We start from the raw sequence: 13,432 nt of genomic DNA, 5'->3' as shown, positions 1-13,432 counted from the left end.
CCCTGAACAGCCCGTCATCTCAGACTTGGGCCTTTTCCATAGAGGATTTAATAGAGAAGTTTTTTAATATCTTGTGGTTAAGTGCTTCACTGGGAATTTTCTCAGCTTTCTCTTGATTCTCTGTGCCTTTCACTTTATAGTGGAAGTCCTGGTAATGATGGTACATCTGTGTCAAGGTTTTTTTTGCGATTTAACTTTGCTCTGTGAAAAATTGATTGTTTAGAGTTCTCTGGCGTTAGTCACATAAAAAAATTGCTGGCAGCCTCGCTGAGCAACATGAGGCAGTTATTCAACAGAAGCAGTCATCCTTCAGTGGGTCTGTCAGTCTTATGCCAGCAGATGCTTTTCATCCATATTGAAAATGATTTCCCTGTGCACAGATTCATATAGATCAGGACCTTGAACTAATCCACTCTTCCCTCTGTAATATAAAGGGGTTTTTTGCCTTACAGATGCCATAGTCACATTTTTTTCCAAAACTCAGACATAGTATAAATCTTGACAGTGGGTAAATTTTCTTATCTTTATGTGTACTAGTAATCCCATTGAAGACCACAGAATATTCACAGTTGTGCACAATCATAAGTGTTTGCGTGATTGGAGCCTAAAACTAGAGATTACCCATATGATAATGTGTTGGAATAGGCTCATGGGCTGTGCTGATACTGCATAAAGTACTTCATGCCAGCACAGTTACAAAGTGCTTATGTAGCATGTGTCTTTGAAAGGCTTTAATGGTGAAAAACAGTGACAATTTTCACTTTTCCTAAAATGCCTGCTCCCACAGCTAAACAAACTTCTCAGAAAAAAGGATTGCAGTTTGGTATCTTTTTTAGTTTTCCCATTACTGCTAACAATGTAATAGGCTTTTATAGATGCAATACATAGAGAACTAACAAATTCTTAGCAGGTTATACAGAATGACTACATTTTAAAAAGGTCAGGATTGATCTACTGGTTATGTGCCACCAGCACGTGTATCATCATGTAGTAAACAGGCACTGTAGCTATGAAAAATTTTCACTGTAACTAATACCAAAAGCTGTCTGTAGTCTCGGTGACTTGTATCTTGGTAGACTCGTACGCCTCTTGCTGTAATGAAATATTAGATGATTAATGAGGGAACATGAATTGGTTTTTGATTCATATTCCACAGATGGAAACTTTCTGGAAGCAGACTGACAAAGCCCAGCAGGCTTTTTTGGACCAAACAAAATGCTCAAGTGCCAAAGCAACAAAGATAATGATGGATCTGACTGAGAAGATGATTGCAGTAGAAAGCTTATTAAGTGAATCTCAAGATTTGCAGGCAATGGTAAAGTACAAAAAGAAATCAAAGTTGAGAGAGATTTAGTCAATCTGAACATAAAGAATGATGCAAGTGCACAGAGTCTGTCAGTCCTGCCTCGGGAATGATGTAGGCAGCTTACTCTGGTTGTCTCTTTCAGCTTTGTTTCAAAGAGCTCAGCTTCGATTGCTGTTTATGAAGACTCACGGGAGGGTGAACTCTCTGCACTTGACTTCTAATTCTCAAAATACCGTTCAGGCAGTCATGTTAGGAAAAAGCGGTATTAATGCAGACAGTAAGCCAGGAGCAAGAGGACTGGATCTAATGATGAAGAAAAATTGTTACCTTGGGCATTAGGTTATTTCTTTTTCTTTCAGAGTGTTTATTCCACTTTGAGAAATCCTAATTTAAATTTTAGGCTGATACTGTGTGTACAGTGACTTTAACTGGAATTGAAGACCCTTAACATCTCTTAGTGATACAGTCTCAAGAGGGAAAAATGCATTTGTGAATGCATCAGCACTGTGCTTTATGTTGTCTTAAATCTAACAGGTCCTATATTTGCTTTGCACAGGACATACTAAAATAATTACTTGAAATTTATAAGTTAACAGTACAATCAGAATCTGGCCCACTGAATTTATTATTAGTTTGGAGAATAAATGGATAGCTAGCTTTATTTGGCTTACTAAAGCACATACAGTAATTATTAGCTTGTTAGTTTTGCATTGGAGCAGCAAGTAAACTGAGCTGGCGAGGTGTGAAAATAGTCTTTGCGGCTGATCACACTTGACCCGTACTGGGCTACTGTACAATAAGTTCCTTCAGATGGTCAGGCTTCAAATGAGGTGTTTGGATATAGATACAGAACATATTTCTACCTGAAGTCACTACCATGACGCTTACATCTCATTGCAAAGGTCATTGTATGTGTGCGTCTGTTAACTACAGTAGTTGTCACACTCTTTCCAACCTTGCAGCATTATCTAAAGTAGTTGCATATTCACCCAGGAAATCTTGCTCTATACTGGAATCCTGGGCTTCTTCTCTAATAGTGAAATGAAAGATGCTAGGCCATAGGCAATTGTACTAGTTTTTAGTATATCTACTGAATTCCAGCTGACAACACACTCGAAGGAGTCACAGCAGTATCAAAATAAGATACGTGTCAAAATGAAGGTCCATGCTGGTGTGCCATATAGCATCTTGAAAAGAGGTCCGCAACTTCCATGTTGCCCTTCTGTCTGTCTTTCCCCCTTGAGTATTTAAGTTTGTTCTGCAAGCTTGTTGTTGTCTTTTCCTGCCTTAATGTCATCTTGTCAGCTACAAATAATGGAAAACACTGGTAGTTTTAGATTAGGTCTTGCAGTTGAACATGCAATAAATCTACTGCTATCCTACACTGGTCAAGATTTTCAGAAGTATTTAAGTACATAAAGATTGTTATTCACATGGTCTTGAGAAGCCTTAGTTTTCTGTGTAGTTTGTAAATTAATAATACAATGAGAGAACAACCACAACCGAAGACCGGTTCTTGGTTTCTGAACAGGACTTTTTCATGTTTGTTTTAGGACATTCAGGAAAGGTTATTCAGCTGGGAGCTTATGGTGAAAATGGTTGATTCACTGAAGTCCTATATACCAGAAGAGTGCAAGTGTAGATTAAATATTGTATCAAATATTCTAGACCATTTAACTGTAAAGAATAATCTCTCTGTCCGACAAAAAGAAGAACTTTTAACAGATCTGCACAAGGCCTTCTGGGAACAGCTGGCGCATTTCAGTAATGGTGAGTACTTAGACCAGAGCTCATGACTTAACAAATATGGATATGAGTTCTCATTATTGTATTAAATAGTAAAGAAATTATGGCTTTGGCCCCATACCCTCTGTTTTGAAAAGGTGTTGATGAGCTGGCCAGGAACACTATTATTGTGAAGGGTGGATGCTCAGAATGGGAACCTTGGCTTTAAGCCTTTTAGGTCTTGTTCCAGGCATTACTATGAAGTTACTGTACAGTTCACATAATCTATACCTTATTTCATTAATCTGAAAATTGAAGAGTCACATTTGTTCCAAGTGTTTGTGAGATTTCTCCATTTACTGTTAATGTACTTGACATTGTTTGTGGTACTGGCTAGTGTTAGGAACAGAAAGAGCTGTGTATGTGCAGAATACCATCTCATGATCTCCTGCTAGCATATGGAGCCAGAAGATAACACAAAAGAGTTGTGCTGTCACTCTTGTCAAAAGATATCTTTAAAGCTTATGATCTTCAGGTGAACTTCTCTTGTATTATGTCAGACTAAAATATTTCAAAAAACTAAGTCTCTTCCTCTTCCACCCTTCGCCTTTCCTATCTGTAAAGTACACAATTGTAACAGAGTCTAAGCTACTGACCCACTGATTTAAGGTTCTCCCTGTGTTACTGTGCATGTTACCTACTGCCCAAGATGTTGAGAAACATAGCCCAACTAATAGGTGCTGTATCAAGGGCTCAGTGCTTCCCATGAGCGCTTATGGAAAATTAAGAGTACATGGTTAGCCAAAAAGAAAGCAGTGAGAAGTATTTAACACATTTTCCAGAACCTTTTCTGCTGTTTGTGGGCGTATTTAAAGAAAATTGTCCTAGTAAAATGGCATTGGGGTTAGAGCTCAGTGAATGGAATAGTCAGAATGAATGTAGTCTTGTTGCAGTATATTCTTGCTGCAGTGCTGCTCATTCACTTTTTGGCATTCACTGATACCATTTTCTGATATGAATTGTATATTGTGGTACAGATTTTCATGGACGTTTGCTTCTAAAACTGGCGTACCTAGTTCATAGTCTTTGCATAGGTTCAGCCACTAACATTCCTTAAGCATACATCTGTGGGTGTTTTTTTCCCACTTTTTGTCAATTTTCTCTTGTTCCAGAGCAAAAATACCTCAGTCAAGGCCTTGATTTTATGCCAAGTAGGTGTTTATAGCTATATATAGCTATATATTATAGTACAGCCTGTGCAAAAGGGCATTATCAACCTCCTGGGTTTAGATAGAAATGAAATGTGTTAAAAAATAAAACAAAATCTGGAGTGCAGCATTTTCACATGAGAGTCTATGTTGACCTTGGTTATGAGCTCCTAAATACATTAAGTTAAACTGTACCTGTAATTCACAAGCAGAGCACAGGGCCAGCAAGACTGCTCCTAGGAAGCAAACAAGGAAGTAGTGGAGAGTCAAGTAGCATTTAAAAATAACAGTTGCTACATTTGTTCAGATGACATTTTTATTACAGGTTTTCCTGTACTTTCGATGCACTTTCAAGTGTTTTGTCACTGCACCATCAGCCTGTGGATAAGCACAGTAAATTAGCATGGAGAATAAGTAACATGCTCAGTGCTACAGTACTGTATTACTTTATTTCTCCAAAAAGTAATTTCTTATAGTTAAGGCAGCTTGGTGTGGTGGCACAACAGCAGCCACAAATGACTATTTCTTTGTGTTCCCCTTTAGCTGTCTGTGTCAGGAGTGAAGTACTGGTCTGGGACAGGGCGAGTGGGGGGAAATGAATTAAGTTCTTAGGTGGAGAGGCAATGAGACATGAAGCAGAGGCAGCACATCAAAAGCACCGGTTCCATTCTGAAGCACCAGTGAAAGGGAGGGTGCAGGATGGTAATGATCCAAAACCCTGATGGATTTAAGTGCCATGTAACAACCCAAAAGTTCACATCTAAAAAGTCTGAAGTAGGAGTCAAATATGAAATCCTGCATGGTAATTACGTGCCTGTTTCACTCTCTAACAGATTTCTGTGCGCTTATGTTGTGTGACGGTAGCAGATGCTACTTTCTCCCTGTGGAGTTGTGGTATCTAATCATCAGTGGTTTATGTTCCAGAATGTATGCAGCAAAGTAAAGACATGATCTTGAAACAACTGGAGTGCCGTGCAAAGAAGAGAGAAGAGCTCAAAAACAGACACAAAGCTGAACAGGGGAGTCTCCTCAGTAAAACTTTTCGTAATGAAGATGTTCATGATTTTCTTAAGGTGAGCATGTAAAAGCTTAATTTCACTGTTCCATTAGTTTTTAAGGCCAAATATATTGCAGATTTCTCTGAGTTCCATAAAGTTGGGATTTTTGAGACCTCCTGGGAATCATGTACAGTAGCACAGGTAGGAAGGGGTGAAATCCCCTGTTGCCTAAGCTTTCTTAGAGACTTTTTCTTCAGTGTTGGTGTTGTCACATTGGAACAAAATGCTAAAGGGTGTTAATGCTAGATTGCATGTTTTTTGGAAAACTTAGATACTATATGTTCAATATAGGAAATCTGTGGAGGGAAGTATCTGGCCTGCATTACAGAAGAAAGCAGACTGCACTAATCTAATTGCTTTTCTATGGGTGAGGTTACTGAGGCTCAAAAGACTATCAAATTTCACATAAGCAGAGGAAAAACTCATTGTGATTGCTGGCTGAATACCTTAGAGAAGGCTAGCAATAGATAATTTAATATGGTATACAGTGGCCAGTGTAATGTTTTTTTGGCCATATTTTCTGTACAGCTTTATTGTTGTTCAGAATGTATATACAACATCAGATTTCTTAGCTGTAAATGCTGAGAGCTGGAAAACTGCTATAACTGCTGAGAACTACAGACCCCAGTTACTAAGAAATAATAAAAAAAATCAGTCCTCAATTTTCATGAAAAGAAATAGTTTAAGGTTAAAGTGTTACATCCAGCAGTGTTAAACTTTTGATGAAATTTAATAACTTAGATACATTACTGTATGAGAAGACCCAAATTCCTGTGGCAAACTGTCAAAATTTATTGATCTCAACACTGCAATTTTGTACTGCAGGGCCAAGTTCTTTAATTATATTGTATGAATTAGATAATGCAGTTACTGTTCTTGTATGCAACATCTGTCTGGCAACACCTAACTTGAAAACAAAAGGTTTCAGGCACTTTAAAACAGCAGAGCACATTTTACCTCTGTCTTTTCATAACTTGAGACTATATAATTCTATCACACGTTTTTGTAGCCACTGAGGACTTGTGAATGTATTTTCCTTACACACATAATTCAGAATTCTTGGACACCTCCCAAATTCATTAAACAAAGCTTAGAACTTCTGTAATAAGACCTCTCCCTGACAAAGTTAGTCACACAGCTTTGTGCAAGAGGTGCTCTATTCTGTACTCCTTAGAAAGCTAACAAATATGCTTAGTTAAACTGTAGACTAATGATCTACTTATGACAAGTTGAGCAGGAATAGACAACTTGCACTTCATGCTGCAGGACAGAACACAACCGAATCTTAGTATTATGAAACGCCTGTGTGCAAATAGTAAGACAGATCAGAAATTTAAGCTTTGCTGGTGCCAGAGTGGAGAAAGCCTTTTGTCCCAGAATGGATGGGGTCTTGAGTCCAGAGACTGATTGAAGCATAAGAAGAAATTGTATATATCTACAGCTACCATGGTTTGTCTTAAATTATCCGGTAATTATTTTTTTGCGAACAATCCCCTCAACGTTGAGAAGCTATTTTAAACCTGTTTCATGGTTCACAGCCAGACCAGCAGTGAAGGAGTTGGTCCTGAATCCTCACCATGAGCCCAGAGTTGTAGCCATCAAGTGCACTCTTTTCTCTGGCTTCCCCCCTACATCTCATCAAAATGCAACCATGGTAGCAGCCTCGACAGTATCTGACCTTACTGCTGAATTTTCAGTGGTTGCCGATTAAGAAGGTGGATTTTGCAGTGAATTTTCTTTGCATCAGTTTCTTCTGAATATGAGTTGGATGGTAATGATTTTGTTGCTGCAGTACTGAGTTTTTTTTGTTATATGACAAAATGACCTAGATAGTAAAGGTTAGAGTCCCTATATCATTCTGCCTCCTACATTTATGTTTCCACTGGAAAAAGGAGCATTTTCATTTTGTTTTTCACTGGCAGAGAGTACAGGGGTGATCAAGTGAAGCACACAGCCAAAAAGTACTAGTTATGGTAACCCAGTCTTGCCCAGCCCTCCCTCGGTGGGCATACAAGTTACAGCAATCAACTTGTCAAATTCCGTGTTAAACTATGATTTCATCAGTGTGAATTTTCAAGTCCACCTCTACAAGAATGACCTGAACATGAAGAGTTTATGAGCACTTTCATGCTCTTTAGAAGAACCCTATTGACATACCTAGAAAGCCATGTCTACCACAGGAATGTGAGAGGGCACTTGGTAGTTTAAATCAAAATATGGAATATTTATGTATAAGACCACTCATTAGTCTATAGAATGGGATGTTCTTTGCCTGTGAAATTCAGTCTTCCATTACATCACATGAGGATGCCAACATATTACAGTCCTAGCTTGAAGAAAAAAAAAATAATAGCACCCTCTTAAGTCTCTGACCAAGGACCAAATCTGGACCAAGTCATAGATCAGCCTTTTAGGGAGCACCATGGGACATGGTGACTAACCCCAGTGTAAAAGCCCTATACAGTGTGATACTACTGTAACTAAGGTGTCTGATGATGATATCTGATGGCTGTTCTGCACCTCATAGTACTGGCTGTGATGAAGTGATACTCATACACAGGAAAGCAGGCTGCAAATCAGATAATTTCACAATTTCCAGTACTAGTACATATTATTTAATCCCAAATTGCTGAGGCTAGGGAGTTTCATACTCAAGACTAGATATGCTCAAATTGAGGTGATAAGGCAAGTTTCATTTCCCTCTGAGTCACAGTTTCAGATAAACACTGCTGTGATGATATATGGGAAGGAGATCAGGGAAGGGGAGGATCACAAAAAGCTATCAAAACTTTTTCAGCTATTTAAGTATACCTAATGTGTTTCTTTTAGGCTTACCATGAGCTGCTAGAGAAGCATCGACAAGCACAGTGGGAACTGGAGGAGGAGGATGACTTCAAGAGCACTGAGGCTGTTGCAGATCTCTACAAGGTACCACCTCTAGTGATATGTGTTATTTAGTAAAATAATTCTCATGATCCTCTAACCTCGTTACACAATGTCAGAGCCTGGGAGGGTTGGAGAATTGCAAGAGAGATCATGGCAGCTCCAGGAAGCTAGGCTGGCAAACCAGGAGATAGAGACAGGACAATCTTCCACATTAGGTTGCCCTTTCCACTACCTTCCCAATCCACTACATTTCCTAACCTCACATTAGTCAGAAAATGCCTATGTGGTCTGCCAAAATGTGCTGCCTGCATGGCTGACAAGGCTACAATAACTTTGAGAGCATACAACATCTGGCATTACTACTGGGAGAGAGACTTCTTTTATGTAGCATAATTATCTCCTGTGCACCACAGTAGGATGATACTATTCTTAGTTAACTTCACTACATCTCAAAAAATAGTTTTCTCATCTCTTTTCCTCTCAGAGAAATTGTTTTGACGCTAGTTAATTCCCTGAAATAAGTTCAGATCTTTTGTGTAAGTAATATTTTTAGACTTCTTTATATTACTCATTTGGAAAATATGTAGATACTTCATGCTTTTGCATCATCTTTAATGATTTTCTGTCTGCACCGAAAAAATATATAACATGATCTATCTGATGAAGCCCAAAGCTGTAGCCAGCAATGACCTTTAATTAGGCTGGAGCTAATCACTTTCAGCTCAACAGAATCCTTGTCATGATTAATTATGACCAGATCAGGGTGTTATGGAAACTTGTAGTCCCTATCACATTAGGATAAGATACCCACACAATCTTAATTAGCTCTAGTCTACATGCACGTTTTCAGATTGAGTTGATAAAAAAAATAAAGCCACTGTATTTAGAACAAATAGTTTTGCCATGGTTTTATGCAATAGTGCAAGCAACAGAGTATTTGAGAACTATTACTGCTACTTTGGAGAAAGGTAAAGTTTGCTTGGAGGGCTATGCCAGTGAATAAGGGTGGATTAAATGTGCAAAACTATTTAATTTAAGAAAAATCAACATGTCTGCTGATATTACTGTGCATTACTATACAGTCCATTCTCCAGAGTTACTAACTGCTCCACCCCCTTCCTCAATTCACCTGAAGTCTCTGGAGACCAAAGAATTTTTTTACCCTGCATAGTTCCACCTCATTTGTGGAATTATATTGCTTTCCTTTATTGTTTACGCTGCTTTAGTGACACTAAGATCAAACTGAAAATCCTATTTCTTTAAGCACTATTAGCTAAGGTTTCTTTTCCATTAAAGAAAAATCGGTTTGATGAATTAAGTGTTTCTGGAATTGCCAAGTTGCCAGGAGAGCTGTACAAACTTGAACTCTACCAATTCACCCATCTCTAAGCCATTACATTCCATATTACAGCTGTTCTCTTATTCCTATCCCAAACAAACACTGCCAGCCAGACAAGAAAAACTGCAAGTACTGTGATCCAGCTGGCATCTGTTGAATGAGGGTCCACAAATCTTAATTTCCACTTCTGTTTTCTTTAATAAAACATTTTTATTGTGATATTTAACATAATGAACAGCTGCACTTTCTCCCCTTAACCCTAAATACACATACTACAGATTGTCAGAGTTTTAGGAGAACAGACTGTTTCTGAATATACCTCATAAGCAGCATAAGCTAGAAAGAATAGAAAATACAAATGAGTGTAGCTCCGCTGTAGGTAGATGGAGCTGTTCTGATTTCTGCAGTGAGGGAAGTGCAGTAGTTACACATGTTGTCTGTTACTTGGCGCATAAAAGCAAAAGTAGATTTACCATTAAGGGGAAGGAGTTGCATCTCACAACCCCAACACCTTTGCTTCTCTCTCTGTTCCACCACACTTTCACAGTAGAAGTGCACCTTGGACAAGCAGAAGCTTTGCCCCTTCAATTAGTTTCTCTGGGTCTCTGCTAGGAGGATCTACTGCTACCAGTGGGAAGGCAAGATAACGGTGGGAGGGCGACAGGGATTTGAGATACTCCCCAGTGCAGTGATGTGACTGCAGCTCAGGTAGACCTAAGCAAGCAAACATTAGACTGACCAGCTGAGTACCAGCAACCCTCACATGGCAGTAGTCAGCACTGCACTGTAACCTATGTCCCAGTTGCATTTGAACCAGCTAGTTTGGGCACATCAACAAACAGAGCAGTGCTCCCTGTTGTCGTTCCAGAAGGTCTGTACTCCCTGAAGCTTAACTGATAGTCATTTACCTTGTGCTCATTTGGAAGGTTTGGACTCTGCAATTTTTGTTCTACCGTGACCAAGGAAAAGGTTAAATTAAAGATTTGGTTAAACATTCTATTGTTCACTTAATCTCCATATTTCCATAGCTGCAAGCATGTGTTACTAAGTTAGAAGGCAAGAAAAGAAATTCACCAGTAGAGAGTTCTGTTCTGTTGCTTTTTTATCATTACAGTAACAAAAGAATCGTAGCAATATTACTGAAGAAACTGACTGAAACTCTCTGAAGTCACCCTGCCATGCTCCACAGATACTTAGATGAATATTCCTTAGCCTGTGGACCACCAGACATCCAAAGATAGACTGCAAGACATTTTAAAAAGATGCATTCATAATTTGTAAACATAGTCTGAGTGGAAAATACTAGAAGTAATTAAATATTTAAGAGTTCAGTCCACTTTATATTTTATTGCACGTGAAAATAAGCCTTGCAGAACTTCACAAAGTAGTTATGCTTTCCCACACACGGAAGTTAAATAGCTGTTGCATTTAAGGGAAGTGAAACTGAGATGTCTTACTAGGAGCTAATTACCTAAATCCAAGAGGAGGCAAACTTATCTGAAACACAATTTCTCCATAACCAAGATTAGATTTAGCAGTAGCATCCTGTATGCTCCCTCTTCCAAGTAGCTCATACTCTCTACTGGCCAAGGATTACAAATATTGTCTGTTTCTTCTGGGCTGAACGATCTAATATTGTCCGGTACCCACAGGATTTAGCGTTCCAGACAAGTTCCTGCTTATGCACCCATTGCCGTCTTGACTTCAGCTGGAAACCCCCAGAACTGGAATGAATCACACCACACTTGTCAGATTAGTGGCAGCAGACCCCAGACCCTGGTGGGGTCTTTTTTAACACATCCAGGCCCTCTGTTTTCTTAATTTGCTTTCATGGTCCTTGGGGCATCATCAGTAATGCAATTCATCAGATAAACACCCATATCCTAGTAAAGAACAGCCATGTTGATTCAGACAAATGACTATATGGAGTAATATCCAGTAATGTGTGGAGTGTGATAGCACCAGTGTTAGACAGATGGATAATACCCAGTTAGCTGGTTAGGTCCCATTCTCAGGCATTCTCAGCATTCTTCAGCTAAGAACAGTTTCCAGCAACTTTCAAAGCAACTGTCAGAGCATGCAGGTGCATGCATCCTGTATCAACTTTCTAAACCTTTCACCCCCATTTAAGTACTCTATCAAAACTTGCACTGTCGATGATGAACTAGAATAAATCCTCAGGGAAGACAACCAGTACAAAGTTCCCAAGGGTTGCACTCTGATAAGTTCACTTGACCAAGTGCCCTGCTGTTGCCCAAAGCTTGTGGTCCTTAGTCTGTTACCTTTTTTTTTTTCAAGGGAAAACAACCTGGCAAGGCTTGTATGTGATACTAAGTTTAGGCCCTCCGTTCCTCCAGCAGTTGTGCACTAGAATGACGACTTACTTCAACAGTTACCTTGGTTTGTCCTTGTATAAGCAAGCAGGGAAAAAGCCCGACAGACTTAGTTTCATGAATAAGTAGAAAGATAACCTCAGTGCAAGAGGTGATAGTAAAATATAGGGGAAAGGTCAACATGTGGTCAAATAGGTAACTAATAAATATCCTGGGGACAGAAGAAAAGATGTCACTTACCTGTGGGACAAGATCCTTACTTTGTTCTCACAAGGTTCTTCTAAGCCCTTCTCAAATTTCTGTGGCTTTTCTATTTTGTCAGTTTTCCCCCTTTTAAACAGTTTGTGGGTTCATCAAGATAGGTTTATATAACCCTCTAGCACTGCTGTAGCCTGCAGTGCTACAATACATCAAAGAATTATCCAAATTGGTGAATAAATATGTAAAAATGCAATGATCTGGAAGCTGACTGTGTTTGCATAGAATAATTGAGTAGGTTTGTTTTGTGCACACATGAATAGATCAATCAAAATTACTTAACCAAGGTCAATGGAATCTGTTGATGCTTGAAGTGAATGAATGAGTTATATTTGGAGGATAACGTGGGACTTTTCAGCCATACTAGTGGATTAAAATAGTATGCTGTAGGTGAATAGTCTATGTCTAGACACTATCTTCATAACTCACTTTTGAAGTGCAAGTTGAAGAATTAGGGGCAAGCGGTTTTGATTATCACAGTATATTATAACTGGAGGAGGAATTGTGTCAGAGGTAAGTGAATGGCTCAGACTAATGCTTTCATAAACACAGTCTGCAGAATTACCCTCTACACAAGGGATGCTGTGCTGCAGTAAGTTTTGTATTGGCTTGGGTAGGTTTTCAGTTGCAAAGTTTTTACTGTAATTTTCATTTACATGGTAGCAAAAGCACCCTCTGTATGTCCTATTCTGATTCTCTTTTCTCATGTTCTCTTCAAAAGAAAAGGCTAGCTCCTTGCAAGTCGGTCAAGTTTAGCATATGAAGTGTTCACCATCCTTTAATCTTTTATTTCTCCTTTTTTTTGTTTGTTTGTTTGGGGGTGGGGTGGGGGAATGGAACTACCTACTTATTTCAGTAGGGAAAGGAGAAGTTAAGAGGTTGATGGTTGAATAGTTCATTAGTAAGAAAACAGATAGACATGCAGGTTGCACAAAGGAAATCAATTTACAGTTAGGAATTACATAGTCTGTGGTAAAATAATTAGTTTTCCTCTTCCTTAACATCAAAACCATGAAAACACACAATTTACTGTCATTTATAATTCCCATTTACTGATAGCAGTTCACCAGAATGTTATTTCATTTGACTTAACAGAACATAGAAATGCACAGGAATTTAGACTAAAAGCTATTAAGTAATGAGTATTATCAACAGGCAAGGCAATAAACATTTTATGGATGGGTAAACATGAAGGTGAGGTTGAAGCAAAGTATTTGATTTTTTTCCTTTGTTAATAAAAGGGGATTTTTTTTTTGTTAAAATGAAAAGTACAGTTTCTCAGAGACTTACTCTGTTATTTCTTTCCTTATGTAATTTCA

The 13,432-nt window shown here is 38.7% G+C and overlaps 1 protein-coding gene across 9 annotated transcripts in view; it reads left to right on the top strand.

The window, feature by feature from the left end:
• The window catches only part of EVC (EvC ciliary complex subunit 1), an 81,037-nt gene that overhangs the window by 14,310 nt on the left and 53,295 nt on the right, over positions 1-13,432 (top strand). For all 9 annotated transcript variants that reach the window (XM_040593846.1, XM_040593842.1, XM_040593825.1 and 6 more), the window contains 4 exons: positions 1,157-1,315; positions 2,860-3,076; positions 5,164-5,312; positions 8,127-8,225. In XM_040593846.1, coding sequence (XP_040449780.1) covers positions 1,157-1,315; positions 2,860-3,076; positions 5,164-5,312; positions 8,127-8,225 — 624 coding nt within the window. The remainder of the gene's footprint in view (positions 1-1,156; positions 1,316-2,859; positions 3,077-5,163; positions 5,313-8,126; positions 8,226-13,432) is intronic.

This window comes from Falco naumanni, chromosome 1 (assembly GCF_017639655.2).
Source record: "Falco naumanni isolate bFalNau1 chromosome 1, bFalNau1.pat, whole genome shotgun sequence".
Taxonomy (NCBI): Eukaryota; Metazoa; Chordata; class Aves; order Falconiformes; family Falconidae; genus Falco; species Falco naumanni.
The sequence above is the reverse complement of the archived record's forward strand: the minus strand, read 5'-3'. Positions and strand labels throughout refer to the sequence as shown.